At 35.0% G+C, this 27,353-nt stretch overlaps 1 protein-coding gene across 2 annotated transcripts in view; it reads right to left on the bottom strand.

The window, feature by feature from the left end:
• Positions 1-27,353, bottom strand: part of gpc5a (glypican 5a) — a 205,480-nt gene that overhangs the window by 16,166 nt on the left and 161,961 nt on the right. Inside the window, exon 8 of one of the 2 annotated variants that reach the window (XM_048198032.1) lies at positions 9,319-9,441. The exons of the other annotated variant lie outside the window; for it this stretch is intronic. Within the exon in view, the coding sequence (XP_048053989.1) occupies positions 9,319-9,441 (123 nt within the window). The remainder of the gene's footprint in view (positions 1-9,318; positions 9,442-27,353) is intronic. 2 annotated transcript variants of the gene reach the window in all.

The following is a 27,353-nucleotide window of genomic DNA, read 5'->3' as shown; positions in this document are numbered from 1 at the left end:
CGAGATCTCGTGGCACGTGACGAGATTATGTAATATGTGACGAGATTTCTCGTCGAGGCGAAAAGTAGTCTCATGATGTTGCCATGACAGAGTGTTAGAATGATTAGGAAAGAATATGCCACCGCTTCGTTTACATTACGCATCCACTGTCGTTTTGCTTTGTATTTAAATAAAAAACATTTAATTCAGTTGGATAACGGTCGCCGCCGCTCCATATTTACAGAGTTACGCACGATCGCTGAAAGTGAAAGTAAACGCGAGCGCGCATTCAAACGCGATTTCAATACCCCGCATTTGAAAGCGGCTCCTTGATGAATGCAAATATCTCTTAAATATGAAAGCTATTTTAGGCTGGGCAGTGTAGTTGTAACCATCTCTTAGCTCTGTATCAAATAAAAATTTGGTCTTATTTGCACTTTGAATATTGAGAGAGTGCGATTATGGTTGCACTTATTGTAAAGTGTTACCATGAAAATGAATAACAGTTTTCTCTTAATCTTACTAAGCAGTAAGCACAAACAGTAAGGTTTCATTTGTTAACATTAGTTAATGCACTGTGAACTATCATGAACTAACAATGAATGACTATTTTTATTAACTAACATACACAAAGATTAATAAATACTGCTCATAAAATATATTGCTCATTGTTAGTTGATGTTGGTTAATACATTAATTTTAATAAATGAGACCTTATTGTAAAGTGTTACCATTTTTATTCATACTGTTTTTATTTCTATGATCAGTTTGTGGAAAGGAGTTCAGATAGGACGTCAAAAGTTGTAGAAGCTCATAAATCATGTACAGTAAGGTCTGAAGAGAAGCCAGTCAGTTGAGTTTGTGGCAAAACCTTTTACAGTACTTGAGTATTGTTGTCTTTTACTGCATATGATAATTCATACTAAGAAAGTAGAACTGAAATGACATTCATTAAGATGATTAGTTAAAACATTTCAAATACACCTGCAGAATATTTTTTTTCTAGTCATGTATTTCGCCATTAAGGATTTCTTAAAATTAGTGTATAAAAATCTTGTCTCGTCTCGTCTCGTGAACTCAATCTCTCGTCTCGTCTCGTGAGATACCTGTCTCGTCACACCCCTAATATACATATATAATCACACACATACAGGGTTTGACAATAGCACCCACCAAATTTGGGTGGATTTTATATATAATATACATTTTCAGTCTGTTAGTTCTATTTTAAGTGAACACTGAGAAAGAAAATGAGTGTGTAACAGTATAATGGATCCATGTGCCAGGTCTTAAAGTGACTGCAGCCTAATACACCTGCTTCGAAATTATGAGATAATATTAAACATATCTATATGGTAGTTTTTCCCCATGGTATCAATGTCAAAATTGTGGCCAAAATGCTGAGTGGATGGTAACTTTGGAAAACCACTAACCACAGTAGCTGCAGAACAAAAAAGTTAATGTCAAGCCGTGTACATAATATATTTCAGTCAAACGTACGAAAGCAGCGCTTCTAGTACAGGATTTAAGTTAAACATAGCCTAAATATAAAGTTATGAATCTTTATATTTCCCCTTAACCCAGATCGATTATATACACCAAATTAATTATATCTCATGTTTAACCACTATCTACATAAGAGCCAATGGCAAATTCTCAAAGGACTGGCCGAGATGAAGCTGTTCTCTGAAGATACATGAGCGCTGAATGTAAATTGTAAAATAGGCCCTGTTTATATATGAGTCACATATTTGAGGTCTAAATAACTACATTCTCGCCTGAAAAACTCTCAAAACTACATTCCGTGACACAACAACAGTAGTATTTGTAAAAAATATGGTGGATTTGCTCGACCGCCATGACAGTCGCCGCAATCGGAGTGATACAAACGGTGGAACGGTTTCAGTGTTGATACTGGGAGAATATTGCATGGCTCTCAGCCAAGCAGATTTGAGAACCAGAAAGAACTGTTGTATAAAATAGAATAGAATAGAATAGAATAGAATAGAATAGAATCAGTCAAATTTCTACTATCACATGTCATACCACCCAGTCTGAATAGCCTTACATGCACGTGTACAGTATATTATTACTCTCACACTCTTGGCAAACCTCCTGACATTTTTGTATTTATACACGTTTTTTTTTTTTTGTTTTTTTTTCTCAGGGTCCTCTGCTGTTTTTTCAGAAAGCATGTAAACTGAAAATCCAGGCGACCATGTTCCTGATAGCTGCCAGAGCTCCGAGTGTTATAAATAGTTGAGCCCTCTTCTTGATGTAGCATTGCCCTACAAGTGGGAATTTCAGAAGCACATAATTTGATTCATGACATTCCTCGAGAGGCCATTTATGGTGCGAGAAAGGTACGGGCCGGACCGGAGAGCTCTCGCTTTGAAGTCTGCGCAGATAGCAAATGAATTCCATATGATACAAAATCCATCCCATGCCCTCAAGTCTTGACCATTTTAGGCCATGACTGCCAGCACAAGGAACACTGAGAGTTCTGCAGTGCTACTTCATTAGTATCAACTAGTGCTAATGCTAAAAAAGATGGAAAGTGCATGAAATAGTTAGTGGCATAGATTTGAAGGAGGGATCTGAGACATATCTAGCAACCATCCAGAACACCTTAGCAACCACACACAAGCCTCTAGCATTGGAGCAACATATTTTTCATATAAAAATAATCATGTCAGGGACAAATACAAAATCACCATTTAACTGGGTTGCTTAAATATAACTTCATTCCATTGTGTGTGATTTATGTGGACAAATTCTATTTTCTGACAAAAGAGACAACAATGATTATTTAACTTAATTAATTTGGTTGAAAGCAATATCGTTTAATTAGAAAATATTCAAATCTGTTTAACATTTTAGTTAGCTTTAGTACTTTTAGTTATGCCTCTACATATAAAAGGTCCCTTCAAAAAAAAAAAAAAAAAAAAAGATTAAATAAATGTAAACAAGTTAGGGAATAAAATATTTTTGCCACAAAGCAGAAGAGGCATAGTGAACTTTCTACCATTTGGTTTATCTCTAAATGCTAAACTGACTGCATATATTTGGCACTAAAACAATAAGTGAATGAAAAAAAAATTGCACCTGCATATAAATCTGTATTTTTGCCTTTAAAAATGTAGTACATTTAGTATTAATGCATTCAGTGCCTCTTTAAAAAGAAATAACACAACATAATACATAAAAGATGTTTTCCACAAGCAACGGCCCAAACTGAATAAACATACTGCTATTTACTTTCAATATATTTGTAAAAGTAAACAAAAATTTTACCACAACTAACACTAAAATACACTGGAAACAGAATCAAGTGGAAATCCATCAGGATTTGGGTGTCATTTTTTTAATATACTGTATAAGGAGAGCAAACTTTTGCTCTCTTTCACCTTGTGCCTGATTAAAGAGAGAAAAATGAGAAAGAGCAAGAGCAACCTTGCTGCTATGTGAAGAGAATGGATCAAGGTAATCTGCTCCATTATCCAACTGAATCAAAGAGAAGGAACATGTGCATGTCTTTGGAAGAATACAGCGGGAAAGGTTTGTAAAGCAAAGAGAAGAATGGAAGAAAGACATGCTGTACGGTAACAAGGTTACAGGTTTTGTATAACGCCAGACCCACCATTACAGGCATGGACAACATTTAATGTGCTACAGTCCTTTGAGAAACCCTTCATAGAAAGTCCTAAAGAATTCTTTAAAGGTGCCGTAGAACGCGTTTTCACAAGATGTAATATAAGTCTAAGGTGTCCCCTGAATGTGTCTGTGAAGTTTCAGCTCAAAATACCCCATAGATTTTTTTTTAATTCATTTTTTTAACTGCCTATTTTGGGGCATCATTAAATATGCACCGATTCAGGCTGCGTCCACTTTAAATCTCGCGCTCCCCCGCCCCCGAGCTCGCGACTGCCTTAAACAGCATAAACAAAGTTCACACAGCTAATATAACCCTCAAAATGGATCTTTACAAAGTGTTCGTCATGCAGCATGTCTAATCGCGCAAATATGGTATTTATTTGGATGTTTACATTTGATTCTGAATGAGTTTGATAGTGCTCAGTGGCTAAAGCTAACATTACACACTGTTGGAGAGATTTATAAAGAATGAAGTTGTGTTTATGCATTATACAGACTGCAAGTGTCTAATAATGAAAATAACGACAGTCTTGTCTCCGTGAATACAGTAAGAAACGATGGTAACTTTAACCACATTTAACAGTACATTAGCAACATGCTAACAAAACATTTAGAAAGACAATTTACAAATATCACTAAAAATATCATGTATCATGTCAGTTATTATTGCTCCATCTGCCATTTTTCGCTGTTGTTCTTGCTTGCTTACCTAGTCTTATGATTCAGCTGTGCACATCCAGACGTCCTGCCCTTGTGTAATGCCGTGAACATGGGCATATGCAAATTTTGGGGGCGTACATATTAAAGATCCCGACTATTGCGTCACAGTCGGTGTTATGTTGAGATTCGCCTGTTCTTCGGAGGTCTTTTAAACAAATTAGATTTACATAAGAAGGAGGAAACAATGGAGTTTGAGACTCACTGTGTGTCATTTCCATGTACTTAACTTTTGTTATTCAACTATGCCAAGGCAAATTCAATTTTAAATTCTATGGCACCTTTAAGAAAAAAAAAACTTCTTCATAGCCTCATGGATATATGTAATTTTTTTTTTTTTTTATATTTAGACCGCTTCTATTAATGAGTGACATGTGAAGGCCAAGTATGGTAACCCATATGAAGAATTTGTCCTCTGCATCTAACCCATCCAGTTAGTGCACACACATTAGGAGCAGTGAGTAGTGAACACACACTGCAAACCGTGGACACACAGACCTGGAGCAGTGGGCAGCCATTTTTGATGTGGCATCCAGGGAGTGATTGGGGGTTAGGTGCTGGTATATTTCCTGCCGGTATTGGACTCATACCCACAACCTTCAGGTTACCAGTCTGACTCTATAACATTAGACCATGATTCCTCTATGATGTAAAGAGAGTTTCAACCAGTATAACAAAAACTGTTTCTGAAAAACACTGCCTTCTCTCCCTTTAATATATAACATCCTGTGAAGGTGCAGCAATGTTCAGATGTGATTGAGGAACCACAGGAGATGTTTGACTTCATCATCCTGACATTATCAACCATTATCAAAATTGTTTGCTCCATTGGATGCACCTGCTCTTAGGCTTCATGCTCCTTGGCTATTTTATGATTGCATAAAACAATCTTCAAAACTAATGATTCTCGTGGAATGGCAGCCAATGCCATTACAGATCTCCAACAGTGTTAATCAGCTGCCAATGGACCTAGTTGGCTGAAGGCATTTGAATCACATGAAAGATGATTCATCAAATCATAATAGGTTCCTTCCATTAAAAGAGTAGTTCACCTATGTTCCAAACTCTTTTAATTTCTTTTAAAGGTGACTTTTTTTCCTTACAACTTATACATTATATTCCAAGTTTTCAAAAAGTTTTGTGATTTTTTTTTTCTCAATGCAAAGAATGGATCTTTGTGTACTAGTCCAAAACAGGTACGGTTTCCCGATTGAAGCTTACTGATTTTTTGATGAGCTCTATCTGTGTTGGTGAGTTTCTCAACCACTTTTCCCTTTTGGATTCTACTATTCTGGCTTTTTGCAACTCACATCATGACGTTCTAAAAACTGAAATTGTCAGCTGAAACATACTGCTAATTGGAAGCTACTCAAATGTGACCACTATAGTGTTTAGTAACTAAAGTAAAACTCCTTTTATAGTGGCATGTCTGTAAATTCCAGTTTCATCAAGCATGAAATCAAAACAGCGCTCCAATCAGAGCCATGCGAGAAAAACGAATTTTCTGTCTCAAACGCAAGGATGCGAGACGCCGGGGCAGATGGCAGCGAGTTGACGAGACCACTTAGGTGCGAAGCTGTGTGAGAAAGTTAGACCACAATGCCTTTGTTTACAAACTCGGCACAAGCGAGAAGGTGCCATGAAATAAGCTTCGGAATGCTGGCCGTGTGATGTTTAATTAATGCGGCGCTGTCAAGCTTGTTTCGCAGCTTATCTCATTCAGTATGGATGAACGCAGGACGCTTTTGCTGTTGCAATGCACACATATGCATACGGTTAAAAAAGATCAAATGCGCTTTAAAAGGTAAACATACTTCAAGATGTAATTTTCCCGCTGAAATGGGACTAATGAGGCGCTGTAATATTTACATTTGACTTTTAGACCGTCTCGCCATATAGAAAAACCAACAACACTTATCTGCGCAGGCTTGATTATTTGTGACTTTTCAAGACCAGTGGAAAAAATGTGAGTTCAGTCCATTTAAAATATTTATAAATGGGGATGCTTCACAAGATAAACACTTCTGGTTAAAGAATTGTGTGTTTGTGTGTGTGTGTGTGTGTTGGTTAGGGACTGGACAAGTGCTTCGCCATCTGGTCCAAGTCATCTCCGGGGACTTCTGGAAGTCTCTGTGGCCTACTTGTGTGAATTACAGAACAGACTAGTCATGGTTACAAGGGCCTGTAAACACACTGAGAGACGCACACAAAAACTGTTGCTTGTAGTCTGAACAGAGCACTCTGTTAGCAACTCTAATATTTGCTCAAAACGACTAATGTAAGCCAGTTTCAAAGTTTAGCGATGGATTAAACAAGACTAGAATGAGATTGCGAGGAGAGAGAATGAAGATTTTTTTTTTGCAAATAAATAAATAAATAAATAATAAATATGCATAAATCAGATCAATAGGCAATAACACTGAATGCAGTTACCTTCTCTATATCTTACAGTTGCAAATCACAATTACATCTTAACAGGCTAAAAATGTATATGCTTGCAGACGATCGATGCCTGAGCATCAGTGAATGGCACCTTTAATCTTGAGCTCAGTGAAGTCAATAGGATTGGGTGGAAGCTGCAGTGATTAAGTGATCGTCTGGCCACTGATCCAGCCTCTTCCAAAGAGAGCGAGAGAGTGTGGAAGTGCCTGTTCAATCTGTCACAGTCCCAAAGCATCCCATATATCACAGCTCATCATGTGCGGCTTGCAAATGTGGTTTTGTTCAGTGGGTTACACTTCAAATGATACTAGAACAAAGGTCAGGTGGTGAGATTATTCTGTACTGTATAAACAAAACAATATAATACAATGTTATAGTACATAATATTTTATTGTTGTGTTAGTAAGAAATAATTATAAATTATAAACTGTAAGAAAAAATATTTAATTAAAGTTTATTTATATATATATATATATATATATATATATATATACTATTAATATAATATATTATATTAAATATATATATATATCCCAATATATATATATCAAATCATTGAATTCAGGTGTTCCAATCACTTCAATGGCCACAGGTGTATAAAATCAAGCACCTAGGCATGCAGACTGCTTCAACAAACATTTGTGAAAGAATGGGTCGCTCAGTGAATTCAAGCGTGGTACCGTGATAGTTTGCCACCTGTGCAATAAGTCCATTTGTGAAATTTCCTCACTACTAAATATTCCACGTACAACTGTTAGTGGTATCATAACAAAGTGGAAGAGATTGGGAACAACAGCAACTCAGACACAAAGTGGTAGGCCAACGTAAAATCACAGAGCGGGGTCAGCGCATGCTGAGGTGCGCAGAAGTCGCCAACTTTCTGCAGAATCAATCGCTACAGACCTCCAAACTTCATGTGGCCTTAAGATTAGCTCAAGAACAGTGCGTAGAGATCTTCATGGAATGGGTTTCCATGGCCAAGCAGCTGAATCCAAGCCTTACATCACAAAGTGCAATGCCTCTGGAATCTAGAGCAGTGGAGACGTGTTCTCTGGAGTGACGAATCACACTTTTCTGTCTGGCAATCTGATGGACGAGTCTGGGTTTGGCGGTTGCCAGGAGAAAGGTACTTGCCTGACTGCATTGTGCCAAGTGTAAAGTTTGGTGGATGGGGGATTATGGGGTTGTTATGGGGTTGTGGGGTTGGTTCCAGTGAAAGGAACTCTTAATGCTTCAGCATACCAAGACATTTTGAACAATTTCATGCTCCCAACTTTGTGGGAACAGTTTGGGGACGGCCCCTTCCTGTTTCAAAGACATGGATGAGTAAGTTTGGTGTGGACATATATATATATATATATATAATTGTGTATATGGTGTAAAAGTGTAAAAAATGGATTTATAATTAATTTTGAACTTTTATTAAGTTTTAACAATGAGATTATGTGGTTTTTAGAATCAATTAACACTGCTTTTGTAATTTTTTTTACAAGACAGACAAAATTTGTCACCAAAAAATAGCGTCATTCAGTTTCACCAAAATTTCAGTTTTACCGAATGGCACTTTTGGTTATACCGAATGACGATATTTTCAAATAATGCTAACAGGCTGATATCTAGCTAGCTAGCAAAAGGATAATCAAACATTTTAAATTAATACAAGTTTTTAAAATATTACAACATTTTCCATGTTTTACAGCGGTTGTACCGAATGACCTGATGTTTCAGGACATACGTATGAGAAAGTGAAAACACTAATTTTTCAAATAGTTAAGAAAGAGTTATTTACTATGCTTCATGACCATGTGGACCTTTACAAGGGACTGAATGATGTCACATCCTGTCAAATGATATTGACCGCATGACTTGATCCAAAAATGGGCCCTTTATATTGGTTACTCTGTATGACATCAATGAAATTCATTTTTCCAGGCATTTTTTCTCATAACAAAGCAACGACTTCTACACATAGTTTTAATACCATTTTGCACTATGTTGATATATGATGTTATAAAATCATGCCAGAATAAAACAAATGTATACATTTATTTCATTTTAAGATATTTTAATCACAAATGAAATGGCTGTATTGGCCTTTGGACGGTTAAATCCGAATGACCTTTTGAGATATATATATATTATATATATAGGGGCAAATTTGGGCAGCCAGCAGAGTGTATTTTAGAGTGTATTTAGAAAAATGCATTAGAAACATTCCAATGTCTCAGTCAAAAATATTCTTAAAGCATTTTGAAAATATATTCTGAATATAAATATTTATTTAGCTGCACTACATGAAATAAGATACTGTGAAATAATGGTGTCCGTTCTTGCATTTTTTTTTCTAAAGCAAACTGAGAATAATGTTCGCACCACACGAAAATCATCCATGGCACGCTGATCTAGTATTGTTCTTTCTTTTCCATGCCTGGTTTCCTCTAATGACAGCGTCTGATGACTGTGTTAGATTAAATAAATGGTTCGCTGTTCTCAGCAAGCCAACACCAGCATTATTAAGCTGCCTACCTGTGTTATGATGATGGATCTCAGCTAAAGTCAGTGCACCCCACCATGCCAGGCAAACCACACATGCAGAACATGCCAGAGACTGTTTGTGAGAGCCATCAGCATGGAAAAATGAAAAAGACACTCTAGAACGACGGGGAGGCAAAAATAAGATCGCAATGAAATCAGATGCTACTCCATTAAAATCACATTCTACACTTTCAAAACGTTTTATTTTACTTTGTTATAAGCAACTGATGCTTTGTAAAAAGGCTGTTTGCTAACTTTTATATGCAAATGACCTGTTATGATTTGCAAACCTAAGCGTACTAACATAGTTCAAATGAGCAAGAAAAATCCTGTTTTCTATGAACACGCCTGGTGAATTGCAGTATATATATACACACACAAAAGTACGAGAAACAATGTAAAAGAACTGTGTACAAGAAACATAACAAGAACTTTGATACCTGATGCAAATGTTTATAATGAGATATGTGTTACATGGCGTGTGTGGAAAAGACAAAAAAGACAACAGTGTCAGCGTGGCATGACATTTGACAGGAAAAAAGGTGAACATTTATGAAGCTCAGCAGAACGTGTCAAACATTATGAAAAGCGCTAACAAGCTCAACTTATAGAACAGCTGGGAAGAAACTGACTTTTTTTGTATCTCATTAATTTGCATTTGTCACCTTACAGCTGTCATGCCACGTCATTTGTCACCTACATTAACCGGTATCCCAAAAGAGAGCCATTACAGAAGTTAAGATGCTCATAATAAACAAGAACAACACAGTGAATCACATCTGCATTAAAAGTTTCTGTGAAAAAGTTCATTATTATTAGGGACATCATAATTATGATTTTCTTTTGTTTCACCCTACTTTTTCAAAGCTTCGTTTGGCAGATAGAAATACGTGTCAGCGGAAAACTTTGGCTTGAGCCCAATTCTGTTGCTCACGGCAAAATCATTTTTCAATGCCATCAGCCAATTCAAATCGAATGGGCGTTGTTGACGTGCAAATGTGGGCGGTCATCTGCAACTTTCTGTCAGAAAGTTGGGAATTAGTCTTACGTAAGAAACATGCCCAACTGAGATTAGTTTCAGACATCGTTATCACATCAAGGTACCAGCAGAAAGGTCACTTATTTTAGATGAAAAGACCAAAGAAGAGGACAGACGAAAACACTCAAAGACAAAAGCTCAACAAAAGTGGCAAAGTAAAAAATGAAGGCCGTACAGGAGAAAAGTGGGTGATGCAATTAACGTGGGATGCAAACTGAGCAAGAAAATGAGCTGTGGGTGGAAGAAAAGAAGAATAGATCAAGAGAAGAAAGAGATTCAGGAGGAGGAGAGAGTACATATTGTAATTCTGGATCATAATTATCTGTACATCTGTGTACAAGGTGCCTACATGTTTTCATAGAGTGTAAACACAGTTTTCATGTTTGAGAATTAGCTTTTTCAGAGTGTTATGTGTCTCTGTTTACCTTCGTGCATTTATGTTTGGTTTTATGTTTGCAATTGTTTTCTTGGTTAATTTTCACCCTCTCTTCTTGCAATTCAAACTCAGTCTGTTATACGCTGACCTACGACTGTCAACCTCAGCATCCAAAATCCTTTGATCCTTTGCTTAGTTGAATATGTGCACCCTATGCAAAAGAAAATCTAATAGATCCAATCTAATCTTTCTCACATCACTTCAAGCTGGCACTACTGTCGAGATATCCTGCCAGAATTGCCATGCTCTTTGAGTTCTCTTATCTGCAAATCAAAGCTGCTGTGGATAGTTGAGTTAAATCCATTGGCCTTGCCATAGTCTGTCTTCTCGCACACGATGAACTGAGTTTGCGGCTGATGGGAGCAATTAATCAAAACGCCTACAGAGCCAAGGCAACGTGGGTAAAGTAATAAAACAGTCAAAGCACGAACATCAACAGTTTGTAATGAGCCTGTTTTGAGCGCATTCATGATAATAGATTCTGATCTACTGGCCAGTGCAGGTTCATTCATTCCTTTAAAAATCAAAGTGCTTCATCTACTATTGGCTGCAATCACACTAAATTAATTCCGTTAATGAATAATATCTGATTTTACAGATCAGAATCTAGCTGCTGTCAATATAATTACACTTAAACCAATAGCATATTGGCTAAATGGGTCAGAAAGCCATGGTCAGAAAATGATGAGGCGCTTGCAGTCTGTCAGTTCACATGGAAACACATAGAAAGCCAGATGAGAATGTAGCAGTTAATTCAAGTTAAATGTCATATTCAGATTCATTCATTTATACAACAGTTCAATAGACAAGAATATAATGTTTGATGTACATTTTAGGCACGGTATTGCCAATTCCTTAGTCCATTTTTGCTCCACTAAAAAATATTTCCAAAATAGAACTGTTGCCGTTTCCAAGCAACATGTGGTATTTTTTCTTGAATGAATCTGTGATTTTGATTGAATAGATTGAGTGAGTGATTCAATGACTCACTCATAAAGACAGCTCATTTGTGACCCTGGACCACAAAAAAAGGTTTTTTTTTTTTTTTTAATTGATATTTATACAACTTCCGAAAGCTGAATAAATAAGCTTTCCATTGATGTATAGTTTGTTAGGATAGGACAATATTTGGCTGAGGTAGAACTATTTGGAAATCTAGAATCTGAGGGTGCAAAAAAAAAAATAAATAAAAATATTGAGAAAATCGCCTTTAAAGTACTTAGCAAAGCATATTACTTCCAAAAATAAATTTGTGCTATATTTATGGTAAGAAGTTTACTGAATATCTTCATGGAACACGATCTTAATATCCTAATGATTTTTGGCATAAAAGAAAAAAAATCGATAATTTTGACCCATTCAATGTATTGTTGGCTATTGCTACAAATATACCCGTGCGACTTGTTGCTGGTTTTGTGGTCACATTTGTTTAGTTCCTGAATGAATCAATGTTTTGAACAAATTTGTTGAATGATTCAAAGATTCACTCATAAAGACAGCTGCTTTGCTGCCACCTACAGGCATATCAATGTAAAAATATTCTGACAATAAAATAATCCCATGGCTTTTTAATATTTCATTAATTTGCATGAATTTGAATATCAAAAATGTTCTGGTATTTTTATTTTCCATTACATTCAAAACTAAAATTCCAATGAACGTTCAGATGAATCAAACCATCATGCCACAAAAGTTTGCTGCAGGAATTACTTTTAATATCATGTTATGTGACACCCCATAATGTGCTAACATATTTGTGATATTGCTATTAGCATATGTTCATATAAATAAGCTATCAGAAAGTACCAATGTACTCAAACGTGTGATAACAGCTTGTGGTAGAATATATTTTGCCAAGCTTGATGAAACTGTCAGGAAGATTTACTGCATTAGAGCACTGTAGACAAAGTTGACAAAGTCGACAAAGACACCTGCAAGACTGTATTACACTACTAAAATTTATTTTACAGTCAGATAAGTGAATTTAATGAATTGAATACAGAAACACATATTAAATGAAGGATAATGTGTTTTGAATATCACTTATACTGCTAATTAGAAATATAATTCTTATTGTAAATATTATTATATTCCTTTCTGCATTTTAAAATGAACAAGGTTTTTTTTATTTTTTATTATTAAATAAAAACATTCTATCACCATAAACATAAAATTGAATTCATTTTATATGTAACTCTGGGTTCAAACTAAAACCATTAAAAAAAAAAAAAACTGTGTTACATAAATTTCATTGTATTACCAAGAAATACTATCAGTGAGAAATCTGTTTCATTTGCCTCTAGACCCGACCAAATGGCAAAGCCTGTCTAATGCCTATAGGCCAAACAAATGAATAGATGAGTGAATGGAAGTCCAACACTAATCTACGTCTGTTTAATGTCTCTGAGAGCACCAGTGGCACTCGTAGAGGCCTGTTGTAAGCTCATAATGAAGGGTCAAACTCAAGCCGCGCATTACAATCCGGCTGATTGTGAGATGGCAAGCTGGAAATTGTTGCCATGGATCAATGCTAGAGCAATCTGTGAAAGGAGAGCAGTGCAATAGCTCTGTTACTAATCAATGGCTATTCATTTTCAGCTACTGCACAGCCTCGGATGAGACATTTAATAGTGCGTGGTCAGATAATTACCACCTCCAATTAAGTTCTGGTGACAGGAAGGGATAAATGAAGACCATACTCGATTGACTTTAATGGAGAGACACGCCACGCTCTGATCGAAATCATGTAAATGGCTGCCATTGTCACATCCTCCAGTGAAGCATATATGGTCCGTAATGAACTTAGATGGAAATGTTCAACTTTTTAAGCGGCAGTCGCAAAGGTAAAACTTTCCTTTTCCACCCTGAACGCATACGTGCATTGCATTTATTCGCTTTTTTTTTTCTTTCCCATTTGTGTTACGTCATGCAGATATAGAACAGTATTCAGAAAATGTTACAAAATTACTTAAAATATGTGATTTGGCTGTTCAGTCCTCAGATGCTTGTGCAGAAAAACATAAAATACAGTGCTAGCCAGTTGATGCACTCTTTCATATCTGTCTTTGTACATTTACTTACTATATACAGTACAGTCCAAAAGTTTGGAACCACTAAGATTTTTAATGTTTTTAAAAGAAGTTTCGTCTGCTCACCAAGACTACATTTATTTAATTAAAAATACAGTAAAAAACAGTAATATTGTGAAATATTATTACAATTTAAAATAACTGTGTACTATTTAAATATATTTGACAAAGTAATTTATTCCTGTGATGGCAAAGCTGAATTTTCAGCATCGTTACTCCAGTCTTCAGTGTCACATGATCCTTCAGAAATCATTCTAATATGCTGATTTGCTGCTCAAGAAACATTTATGATTATTTTCAATGTTGAAAACAGTTGTGTACTTTTTTTTTTCAGGATTCCTTGATGAATAGAAAGTTCAAAAGAACAGCATTTATCTGAAATACAAAGCTTCTGTAGCATTATACACTACCGTTCAAAAGTTTGGGGTCAGTAAGAATTTTTATTTTTATTTTTTTGAAAAGAAATTAAAGAAATGAATACTTTTATTCAGCAAGGATGCATTAAATCAATCAAAAGTGGCAGTAAAGACATTTATAATGTTACAAAAGATTAGATTTCAGATAAACACTGTTCTTTTGAACTTTCTATTCATCAAATAATCCTGAAAAAATATATTGTACACAAATATTTTGTACAATTGTACACATTAAATGTTTCTTGACCAGCAGATCAGCATATTAGGATGATTTCTGAAGGATCATGTGACACTGAAGACTGGAGTAATGATGCTGAAAATTCAGCTTTGCCATCACAGGAATAAATTACTTTGTCAAATATATTCAAATAGAAAACAGTTATTTTAAATTGTAATAATATTTCACAATATTACTGTTTTTTACTGTATTTTTAATTAAATAAATGTAGTCTTGGTGAGCAGACGAAACTTATTTTAAAAACATTAAAAATCTTAGTGGTTCCAAACTTTTGGACTGTACTGTAGGTGTCTGTTTACAAAGCAATGGGCCTGATAATAATACTATAAGAAAAAATGATTATTCATTGTATTATTCATTATTAATTTTTTCTATGAATTAAAATTAATGTTATTATTAAAATTAGTAATCATAAATATATTTTCACATTGAATCTCCAAATTATTATTATTATTATTATTATATATACAGTACTCATGATTTTATTTTTCAATAAAGGATTGATGTAATATATCATAGCAAGAATTGGCCCATGTTTTCCAAAAATCAAATCACCTTTATTTATATAGTGCTTTATACAATACAGATTGTTTCAAAGCAGCTTTAGAGTCTGCTGTAAAGCAGCTCAAAAAAGAAAAGAGTGTCATTGTTCTGCTGAGGTTTGTCAGTGTTGATTAAGTTTTGTTCAATAACTGCGTGAATATCATCAAATGTGAAATGAGTTCAATTCAGCTATAAAGCAGCTCTGTAGAAAACAGTGATGTAATCGTCCAGCTCAGTTCAGTTCAGTTCTGATTCAAACAGTCTTATACAGTCAAATCACTAATATTGATGAATATTAAGGATCCTCAACTAAGCAAGCCAGAGGCGACAGTGGCACAGAACCCAAACTCTATCAGTGACAGAAATAGAGAAGAATTGTGGAAATCAACCTGTACTAATTATTTATTTATTTATTTTTTAACTGCAAAAGTTCTGAGGTTTTAAGTTAAATGAATCCTGACGACTATATTTGCTTGCATCCTCCCTTGTAAGAAAAAAAAAAAAAAAAACTCTTGGCTACATTCTGCAGACGAGAACTAAATGCTTTCTGTCTGTATTAGAACTCACTTTAGCTTCAGTCATTTATATTAACTGTAACTCAAATTCTTGAGGAAATGCTCACAAGCGCCAAATTCCCTGTGGGCCTTTAAATCGTTTACATCTAACGAGAGGCACGAGAGCCAGAGAACACACTGATACACTATAAAAATACATCCAACTGAATCTCATGCCAATGACTGTGTCTCGACTTCATGTTGTTTTAATTAAAACACGTTTAATGATTTAATTATTCAATACTGTGCATATCGCAAGTTTGTTCTAAAAAAGAACTTCTTGGGTGAATCACGCAGTGATTCACAAGCTGTGAAGAAATATTCAGGTCACAGTGCTATGGATGTTCATATAATTAATCATTATATGAACATTGTAAATCATTTATATTATATATACATATATATATGTTTTAATTTATATTATATATATATTATTTTAATTTTCATCTTTTCTTTTTGGGGTGATGAAACAGATCTGTTAATGGAAATCATTATAATCATTACAACAAAATAGTTAATACCAAATTATAATGGGTTCACTCAGAAATCTGAAAATCTCACCAGGTTTTGTCGTATGCCTGCATGTTCTTTTTTAACCATTAAATTATTTTTGAGTATGAATGCAGAAATATGTGCCAAGTCATGATCGCTTTATTTCGCAGAGCTTATAAAACAGCTAATCTTGCATTCTTACAGTCTGCGGCTTTGAATATAAATAATACTACAGAAAGTTGTATTTACAGTACATAACCTCCCTTCTGTTTGTAGACCAATTATATAATTTAAAAAAAAAAAAAACTGTTTAATATTATCTCTTGGCTGTGTTCAGAGTACTTGGCAGACGTTTGACAGCCAGCAAAGCATGGAAGTATTAAAGGAATTTTCAGCTGATCTTAAAGGGATAGTTCACCAAAAATTATAATTATACATTATGATCTGATCTCACCCTCTTGACATTTCAAATGACATTTCAAAACCGCTATCTACTATTTTATATATATATATATATATATATATATATATATATATATATATATATATAAAATAAATGATTTCTCTAATTTAGTCTCTAACTGATTAAAATATATTTTTGGTTGTTATATGACTACAAAATGCTTTGAATGTAGTGCACAAGTTGTATGGACTAATTTATGACACTTTTATGGTGCTTTTGCATCCTTTTTGAAGCTTAAAATCTTAAAATTATTCATTGTAATCGAATAGAAAAGAACGACCAGCACATTCAAAAACACAAACAAATGAACCAACAAAAAAACAGTCAAACAGGTTTGTAACAACACGAGGGTTTAAATAATGACGTAATCTTCATTCTCAGGTGAACTTATCATTTAAAAACATTTGTTTGTAGCTCTCTCACCCAACAGCACTAAGTTATGAGAGCAAAAAGAAACAATTCATACGCCACAAAACACTTCAGCACAAAGCAAACATCTGTTTCAAGTGTGCGTTTTACAGCCCTCTTGTTTCAGCGCATGCTACAGATCCATCTCTCTGGCTCTCATACTCAATCCGAATGGAATAAACAGAATCTATTGTCGAGTTACGTCTCCTCCGAGGATAAACTGTTACTATTGGGCTCCGAGCACACTCTCCTGTGGTAATTCCTTTATGTCAGGCCCATTAAACTGAAATTGTGAGTTTACGATCGCTGACTGTAAGACAAAACTTTCTCCTATAGCTCTGATATGACCCAAGGGACACATCTGCTCAACTTTAACTCGTGTACACGACTTGATATCAAGTCAGCTTTCCATTTCTGTTTACATATACCTTATATTCCATGTTGAACTTCCCACACAAACCGTGTAATGCAGATTGCACGGCAGATTTCTGTCGGTCTAACCGCAGGACTAACCGCAGGTGTAGTCGCTGACAAACAAAGACTCGTTTTTGCAGGGTTTTGTGGATCGCATTCTTGGCTGCTGGCAGTTTGATTCACAGTGTGAAACATATGAAAATTATTACTGAAGAACTTTGAAATAAAAGTAAATGCTTTTTTTAGCCTTTAAAAGAAGGCTAATGCTTTAAAGCTAGGTTTAACATACTGATAAATTGTATTTTGTATGGATACAGATGGTAATGAAATGTTACCACGTTGACAAATTACTCTTATAAAGGCCCAGTGTCGTTCTGTTCATTCTAAGCATGCGCTGCAGTTTTGTCGCCTGCCGCTTTAAATGCTCAAGCTCTTTAAAACAGGATGGATTCTGATTGTGTGAAGAGGTTAATAAGTACCCTCATTTGTACTACATTTTAGCATGAAAGAATACAAAGATTTTTATATGGCTGTAACTTAGAGGTACTGCAATTAGTTGCAATGCGCATCTGTTGAACGCCTGGAGTCAAGTGAAGAATACTTTGCAAGGCTGTGCGTACACGTAAAAAACAAAGTATACTTTCTGCTTCAGTGTGAACAGGCCTTAAGAGTAAAAAATATGTAGTACATACAACAAAATGGGTAAAATAGTCAGTTTTAACACCTTGATTGTACAAACGTCGCAATATTCCTCATTTAAATAATTCTCATCCATATGTAAAATAGTTAAAGAGGTGGTTGATTATGATTTCACTTTTTTAACTTTAATTAGTGTGTAATCTTGCTGTTAGAGCATGAACAACATCTGCAAAGTTAGAACGCTTAAAGTTCAATGCAAAGGGAGATATTTTCTGTTTAAGGACTAACAAATGGCTGGTAGGGACTACAAGCTTCTTCCCGGGTTGGTGACATCACTAGCCCTAAAATTTTCATAAACCCCGCCCCCGAGAACAAGCAACAAAGGGGTTGAGGCCATGTTATTGCAATATAGTACGTAACACAATTGCAATAGCATGTCATAAAAGCAAGTTATAACCGTAATTAAACTAAACTATACCTGTTCTTTCTTCATGCAGCGTATATTCTCTGACTCTGTAAGCATCTTACAACAGTTCCCACATGAGCGATTTATGAATAATCATGACAGAATTATGCTAATCAATAACTTTAAGATAGTTAACTCCACATCAGCTACATAAATTCATCAACCATTCAGAAACGTCCTGTTGCATTCTACATGTAGTCACTTCTTCTTTAGTGTCTCCATCATTGTCCGACTCCGTTTTGAACATAAAAGGCTGAACAGTTTCTGACATTTTCAGTGAGACTTCGTGAGGTTATCGGCACTGCTAAGTGCTAACACAAGCTTTGAAACTCCGCCCTCTTCTTGAGAGCAGCAGCTCATTTGCATTTAAAGGGACACTGAGCGTTTTTGCTCACCCTCAAAAAGTGACAAATTTAACATGCTATAAAAAATGATATGTGGGGTATTTAGCTAAAACTTCACATACACACTTTGGGGACACCAGAGACTTATTTTACATCTGTGGCATTATATGACCCCTTTAATAGTGTGTTAAAACTCGTGAGCATGACATTTCCCAAAAATGCTCAAAGCGATTGACCAATCACAACACACTGGTCCAGCTGAACAATACGAGCACATTGCACTTTTCAAACTAAACTGACAGAATGGGAATAGAGGTGCTGCCATAGTGTCGAATATGTGAAAATATAGTGTTTTTTGAACATTCAAGCATGAAAACCTGTTCTAGTAGAGAGCAAATACAAAATTAATACTTTATAAAAGGGCATAATATGGCCTCTTTATTTTTATTTTAGTAATTTTATTAACTTGTTTCAGCTAGTTCCAAGACAACATTTCTAATTTTTATTAAGTTTTTCAGCTAATATTTATATTTTATTTTATTTCAGATTTATTCCAATGAACGGAAATAGTTTCAGTAGTTAATTTGAATCTGGGTCATGGCAACGGTGCCTTAAGATGCTTCCCAATCCATATTCCCAATACCACACCACCCATCTTTTTGCTTAAATATGCTAAGTGTTTACAGTTTTATTTTATGTCAACATCATTTATAGCATGTTTTTTCTCTCTTTTTAGACCAAAAAATAAATAAAAAAAGGTCTGTGTTTTTAGATGTACATCGTTAAAAATAAGAGGAGTTCTTGGGAAAAGTGCACCAAGCTAATTAGTAGAATTTTCCTGCTGCATTTCTGACATTTTCATTTGAATCTCGTCACATACAACACCAGAGGATTTACAAGTTCTCCTTCTGTATGTGAATTTATGCATATTTCTGTTTTATATCATCATATTCAACACTACAACTTATGTAAACTTCTCAAAACATACATGCTTTCTATTTTTACTCTGTAACATTCCTGCTGTAGTCTGGCAGGTTTTTCATTATTTAGCTTCAATGAGAAGTGTGAAATACACACCACCTTCTCTCCCCCCAGGTACACCTTGGTGTTAGGAGCCGAGGGGAAACTACAGTTCTTAAAAATCGCAGGTTAGATTAAGAGGTTGCTGGCTGATGATAATACAGACATGGTTACGCTCCTGAGGCCGTATGACTGACAGCTGCAGGCGAACGGATGAACGCTGTTGAATGTTGTTGCTCTGGCGTTTACTGACAGCTTATAAACAAGAGGACTTGCACCAGTCTAGACAGTCGTCTGGACACAGCTGGACAAAGTTCACCCTGTAAACACACTTTGAGATTCCTGAGAGGCAGACATAGTGATTTACATGCTGTTAAAATGTTAAATAAGCAGCTTTAAAACCATTCAATCATAACATAACTGTGTTTTTACTCGTTTTATTGGGTGACGTGATTCAGAAAGCTGAATGCATGTGCTGTTGACTCATTTTCAATTGAGCATTTAGTTGTATACGTCTGGAAATCTTTCTGGAGCTTCACTAACCAAACTAAATTAGGGCTTGTTTTTTCAGTCAAGCGTAAAACTTAATAAACATAAATGCATCAAAGTTAGGTAAAACCAAAAAAATAATTTCTTTCATGAATAAATGAACTGAGGAATCAACTTAAAATACAACTTTTACAAAAGCATAAAGCCACAGCAGTAAGAAAAGCCAGCGAGAAAGTAAAATGTAGATCCACTGAGCCTCACACTTTCTCTTCGACTCAAGACGTTTGCAAAAAGCACAGCATGTCACCTCATCAAAATCGCACTGCTGTTACTGCCAAGTTTCTTTACATTTTTTTCCCGTTTTATTCCAAAATCCTCAGGAAAAAAACACATATAAATGAAATAAATAAATAAATTACCCACAAAGTCACATAAGAAACCTGTCAAACACCAAAGTTTGACTATCGCTTGGGGAATACTAAAAACATATTTCGTAACGTTGCTATAACAGACCATAAAGAGTCGACAGCTGTGCAATTTTACACACAAAGTGGGGTCCGATTTCGTTGTTCTGGTCCATCACCCTCAGGACTTAAGCAATAGGGTACAATAGGACCATTTAAAAATTACATTTGTTGCATATACAATTATGCTTTTAGAATAAGCTTTTATCCAAAACAACTTATTCTGAGATAACAACCTTCTGGATGTACATAATTCCCAGTCCAAGGACGTGAACAGCTTCAAATATAACGTCACGTGTCATCTCAAGATTCCGGTAAATACAAGGTGGCGTGAACGCAGCATAACATACCGCTGGATGGCGCGATTGACCAATCAGAATCAAGTATTCCACAGAGCTGTGTAATATATATATATATATATATATATATATATATATATATATATATATATATATATATAAGGGCTGTTCCCGATAGTCGACTAATCATTAGTTGACTAGAAGAGGCTTAGTCGACCAAAATTTTATTAGTTGATTAGTCGCAAAAAAAAAAAAAAAAATGCTGTTCCAAACATCCGCCTATCATCCACTGACCTCAAATATGGCCTATCATAGTAGGCAGCTTGTTCAATGTTAACCTAGATAAATGTGCAATATTATTAGGTGCATATCCAAGTGTTTGTTCAGAGAGAGGAAGCTAAAGTATAGCTCGGTTACTGCACGACATGGAGGCGCTGGAGCGATCACTTGCATTTTCTTCTGATAACAGCGGAAACAACTTAAAAAACTCTGTCATTTTTGTTATAATGTTTTATGCGCACGTATGGTACTCTCTCTGTCTATCAAGAGAGAGAAAAATGCAATAAAACCCTTCTTAATTGAATTTAATTGCGTCTTGAGCACTGAAAACACATCTTACATGGAAGTCTAAATGGCTGGTGTGGTCTTCATAAGGTAAGGTGCAGAAGCATTTGGCTCTTGTGATAGTTTAGAAGAATCCATCTCACACCAGAGCGAGAAAATCACTCTAACCTGCACATGCCAGAAGGTCAAAAAGCAAAGAACCGGTTAAAGGTCTCAGATGTTCTGACGGAAAACACACAAACTTTCTCAATGCCTGGGTGACTGGATAGAAATAGAGACCTTTTGACAGGAGGGTTTAAGCTGTCATGTTAAACTGCAGAGGAGGAAACATGCACACTTCAGATTCCTTCAAAATGCTCACAGTGGCCCTAAAAAGTATTTGGGCACTAAAACTGTTTTGCATTAGATGCAAATGACAATACAATACTTTTAGTCTTTTTTTTTTTTTTTTCCCAACACCACTTTTATTGCTTTGCCATTTTAAAGAAAACAAACTTCTTTTTGTCACTTTTTGCTTTTAAACTATGGAAGCTTGTTTCCTCCATGGAATAATAATAATTTTTAAAAAAGTTAATTGCGACTTTTTATCTGACAATTCTGACTTTTCTCACAATTGCAAGATTGTGAGAATCTCACAATTTTGACAAAAAAGTCAACAAGTGCGAGAAATAAGTTGTGTATTTATATCTCGCAATTATGATAACCCCCCCCCCCAGAATTGTCAAAAAAACAGATAAAAAGTTGCAACTGCATTTTTAATTATGAATTTATCACAATTCAGACTTGTTATAAAGTTATAAAGTCAAAATTGCAAGATACAACTCGCAATTTGTGAGGAAAAAAGAATTGCGCGTTTATATCTCACATTTTCTTTTTTTTATGACATTTTTCTCTAAGTCAGAAATGTGAGAAAAAGTTGCAATTGTGAGTCAGAATTGCATGTTTATATCTTTATATCAACTTTTTTTAGTCAGAAATGTAAGATAAAAAGTTGCAACTACATTTTTTTTTTTTAAATTCAGAGTTTATAGCTCACAATTGTCTTTTTTCCCTCGCAGTTTATGACATTTTTCTCAGAATTGTGAGATTTAGGCCTGGTTTTACAGACAGAGCTTAGCCTAAACCAGGATTAGGCCTTAGTTCAATTAGGGCATTTATAAACGTACTCTAGAAAAAACAAAAACAACAACAACAAAAAAACAATATTGTTTTGCATCTTCAGACAAAACAATGGCACTGACATATTTTAAGATATGTCAGTACAAGTTGCTTTCAGTTAAAACAGCTCAAACATGCATTTTAGTCTGGGACTAGCTTAAGCCTTGTCTGTGAAACTAGGGGAAAAAGTCAGAATTGTGAGATAAAAGTCATAATTACCTTTTTAATTGAGAGTTTATCTCTTACAATTCTGACTTTTTCCCCCACAATTCTGAGTTTATATCTCAATTTGGAATTTTATTTTATACGTTTATACATATACAACGTCAGAATTACGAGATATGAAGTACAAGGATTGCTTAAGGGTGTAAATATGTTTTCGGGCTACTGTACATAATAGCGGTGTGTGTGCACATGCATTTGATTGGTGCATGCGAACATAAAAGATGTTCACGCATACAAATGCGGCTCTCCATTTCAAAACCGTCCCCTGTCACAGTCAAGGGCCTCCGATGGCTCTGGAAAGCTATTTGGTTTCCAGCTGGGAGAGTTAAGCTGGAAAGAAATCCAGCAAGTAATATCAACATTCAGCTCATGTACAGTAGCTTCCCACAGTTTTATTCACAGGATTTGGCTATCGAAGCAGAATTTTCATGTTCCTCCCCAAGCTGTAGCCGTGCATTATGAGGAGACCGTTATGAATAGACTAGCAGATTAAACAAATCTGTTTACGCATAACGCTTGATGCATTACCGTGAGGCCTGGAACGGAGCATTTATTTTACCTCTCAAGTAAAAAAAAAAAAAAAAAAAAACTTAAAAAATTAAAAATCATTTCTCCAGATTATGCTGCGCCAAACAATACGTGCGATTTAAACCCAATTAGCATGTTAAGCTTCTGCAAGAGCCGCCTCGCAAAATGGGCCAGTGTGTATGATCGCATTTCTAATTACTCATTAGTCTTGACTGTTTGGAACAGATGAATCACAGCACCATTATACATGCTGAACAGATTCGATGGATGGAAATATCATGAGGAAATCTTCTTCCTAGCATTTTTTGGCAAAAAATGAGCATCGGATTATGGACACATTATCCACTGTGAGGCCCATATGAGAGACGATGTCCCTGAGTAACGTAATCCTGCCAAAAAAAGCAAAAAGTCAAAAAGCAAAATAGCTGATATTTTTTTTCAAAGAAAATGATACATGATTCCATTATTTTCTGCTTTCAATACAACATATTTAATTATTTATAACAGAATGAAATTATTTATTATTATAATTATTTATAATTTTATATTACAATTTTTTATATTATTTATAATTATTAATTTTATAACATAAGTTATATGTTTTAACAGTTATACAGAAGTTATGTTTTATATGTTTTCGAAGTTAGCATGTTTTAACACGATGCTAGCATTGTTTTAACATGTTGCTAACATGAAATAACAGGTTGTTAGCATTATTAGCATGTTATTAGCATGAATTAACACTTTGCTAGAGTGAAATAACATGTTGTTAACATGATTTAACACATTGCTAGCATAAATTAGCATTTTGCTAGAATGTTTTAACACACTGCTAACATGAATTAGCATGTTAACATGGCTAACATGAATTAGCATGTTTAACATTGTTAACATGAATTAGTATGTTGCTAACATGTTTTAAGACATTGTTAGCATGATTTAACACTTTGCTAGCATGAATTAGCATTATTAGCATGTTATTAGCATGAATTAGCACTTCGCTAGCATTAATTAGCATTAATAACCTGTTATTAGCATGAATTAGCACTTTGCTAGCATTAAATAACATGTTGTTAACATGATTTAACAAATTGCTAACATAAATTAGCATGTTTTGCTAGAATGTTTTAAACACACTGCTAACATGAATTAGTATGTCGCTAACATGTTTTAACACATTGCTAACATTATTTAACATTTGCTAGCATGAATTAGCTTGTTTTAGCATGTAGCTTGAATATTTTACCACATTGTTAACATGATTTGACACTAAACGCTAAATTATTGCATGTTGCTGGCATGTTTTATCATATTACTAACATGATTTAACACTTCACTAGCATGAATTAGCATGTTTTAGCATGTAGCTAGAATATTTTACCACACTGTTAACATGATTTGACACTAAACGCTAAATTATTGCATGTTGCTGGCATTTTTTATCATATTACTAACATGATTTAACACTTCACTAGCATGAATTAGCATGTTTTAGCATGTAGCTAGAATATTTTACCACATTGTTAACATGATTTGACACTAAACGCTAAATTATTGCATGTTGCTGGCATGTTTTATCATATTACTAACATGATTTAGCACTTCACTAGCATGAATTAGCATGTTTTAGCATGTAGCTAGAATATTTTACCACACTGTTAACATGATTTGACACTAAACGCTAAATTATTGCATGTTGCTGGCATGTTTTATCATATTACTAACATGATTTAGCACTTCACTAGCATGAATTAGCATGTCGATAGTATGATTGCGTATGTTGTTAGGGTGAATTAGCATGTTTAAATAGTAGATCAGTATGGTGGCTTGACAAAGCCAACATAATAATAGTCTGTGACAGTCTGGATGTTGATTCATAAAGTATTTACATTTTAGTGCAGACTGAATAATTACATGATTTTGCATTGCAACTTTTTAAACAAAACAAAACAAAACAAAACAAAACAATAAAACAAAATCTGATTTCTTTCATATCACACGTCCAACCCGAAACAGTGTAACTCTCAATATCTGCTTTTGGCCACAATGTAATCGTTTCATCTACAGAAAAAAAAAAAAGAAAAGAAAAAAAAAGCAGGAATATGTGTTGATAAATGTTGTTTTTTATGAGAGTTTCTTCTGACCCCCCTCAAACTTCACAAATTAAAACTCAGCCAGAAGCAGCCCCATCCTGACCTTCCCATTCCATTATCTCGACTGTCTCACAGAGGACAAGGAGGTGATAAGTTGTTTACTGTACGGGTCCAGAGGGATAACAGGGTCCCAGCCTCGGGAAGCGCAGTGGCCGTGGCGTTACTGAGCTGAGTGCATTTTCACAGTGCAGTCGCTGGATGTGAAATTTTATGCCTGGCGTGGCAGGGAGAGCCGAGCGACGACAGCGGCTGTCATTTGGGTTCAGCTATTGAGTCGCTGCACATTCAAGGGCAAACCGAAGTTAGATAAGTGAAGTGAGAGTTCACGAAACACAGACATAAAGCATCGACCAACAGCCGCTGATAGCTTTGGGCCCAGAGTCAAACCAATTCTCCAAGATGATATTTAGGACTTGGACAAAGAAATAAACAAGCCTTCAAAGGTGTTGACAGAGTACAAATCACATTACTACCATACACTCCATTTTTTAATGTATTGAATTAAACTTTAAACAACAACAACAACAACAACAACAAAAAAGGTATTATTATCACTATCATGTTATTCCTAGTTATTCCTATATATATATATAAAATAAAATAAATATGTGTATCATGGGCGTTTCCTCCAAGGAGGCAAGGGAGGCAGTGACTCCTCAAAAAAAATAGGATGAGAAAATAATCCATATTACATATAAAACAACACAAATATTACAAATTATAACATTAAAAAGAGTGCAAGTCACTCGTATTTCTAAAGGAACACTGCCCAACAGCGACACCCCCAGGTAAAGTTTCAGCAGGAGTCATGCCTCCATTTGCTCTCATAGAAAACCATAGAAAAACATTAGACCCCCGGCGTGAGGTGGGTTTTGTGGGGGGTAATGAGAATGAGACAAGAATATGTAATGAGAATGAATGGGGGAAAGTCACGTGAGAGGAGGCAATGTCTCCATCGCGCTATGATTGGATGTAATTGGTTATGATTGGATATGATTGGCTTGTGCGATAAATCCCGCCTCTTGTTGAAGTGCGCGTTTCGCGCGTCAGTTTGAATGAACAAATGATGGTGTCAATGGGAAGACTTTAATTGAAAAGTAAACAGATCACCCAGTTAGATATCACTGCTTTATGTCACGTCAAAATCAAACTTGAAATGGACTGAAAGCATGATGACTGCAGGGGTTTTTAGTGCAATCAGCTTGAAATTAAAAATACAATTCGTGCCTGTGACAGACGGTGTTTACAGAGCATGACTGATGACCCAAAATAGCCTAAGTTGACAATTAAAAAGAAAAACATCAATACACAAATAAAATATATTGTTTAAATTATTATTGGCTTTAGTTATTATTTTGGAATGAATGTAGAAATGCTTAAAACACTAACTTGATGAGATTGACTTGGTTTTGATAAATAGAACATTACATTGTTAATGTAAAATTACAAAATAGAATTGTATTTGGTTTCTTTTTTTCTTTTTTTCTTTTTTTGATGTACTGTAAAGTAATGTTCATTTAACAAGGAAGATGTGTCAACGTTAAGGGTAATGCATGAATTTACATTGATTCATAAATGAATAAAA

The sequence above is a fragment of the Megalobrama amblycephala genome, linkage group LG7 (assembly GCF_018812025.1).
Source record: "Megalobrama amblycephala isolate DHTTF-2021 linkage group LG7, ASM1881202v1, whole genome shotgun sequence".
NCBI classification, from domain to species: Eukaryota; Metazoa; Chordata; class Actinopteri; order Cypriniformes; family Xenocyprididae; genus Megalobrama; species Megalobrama amblycephala.
This window is presented reverse-complemented; position numbering and strand designations above follow the sequence as displayed.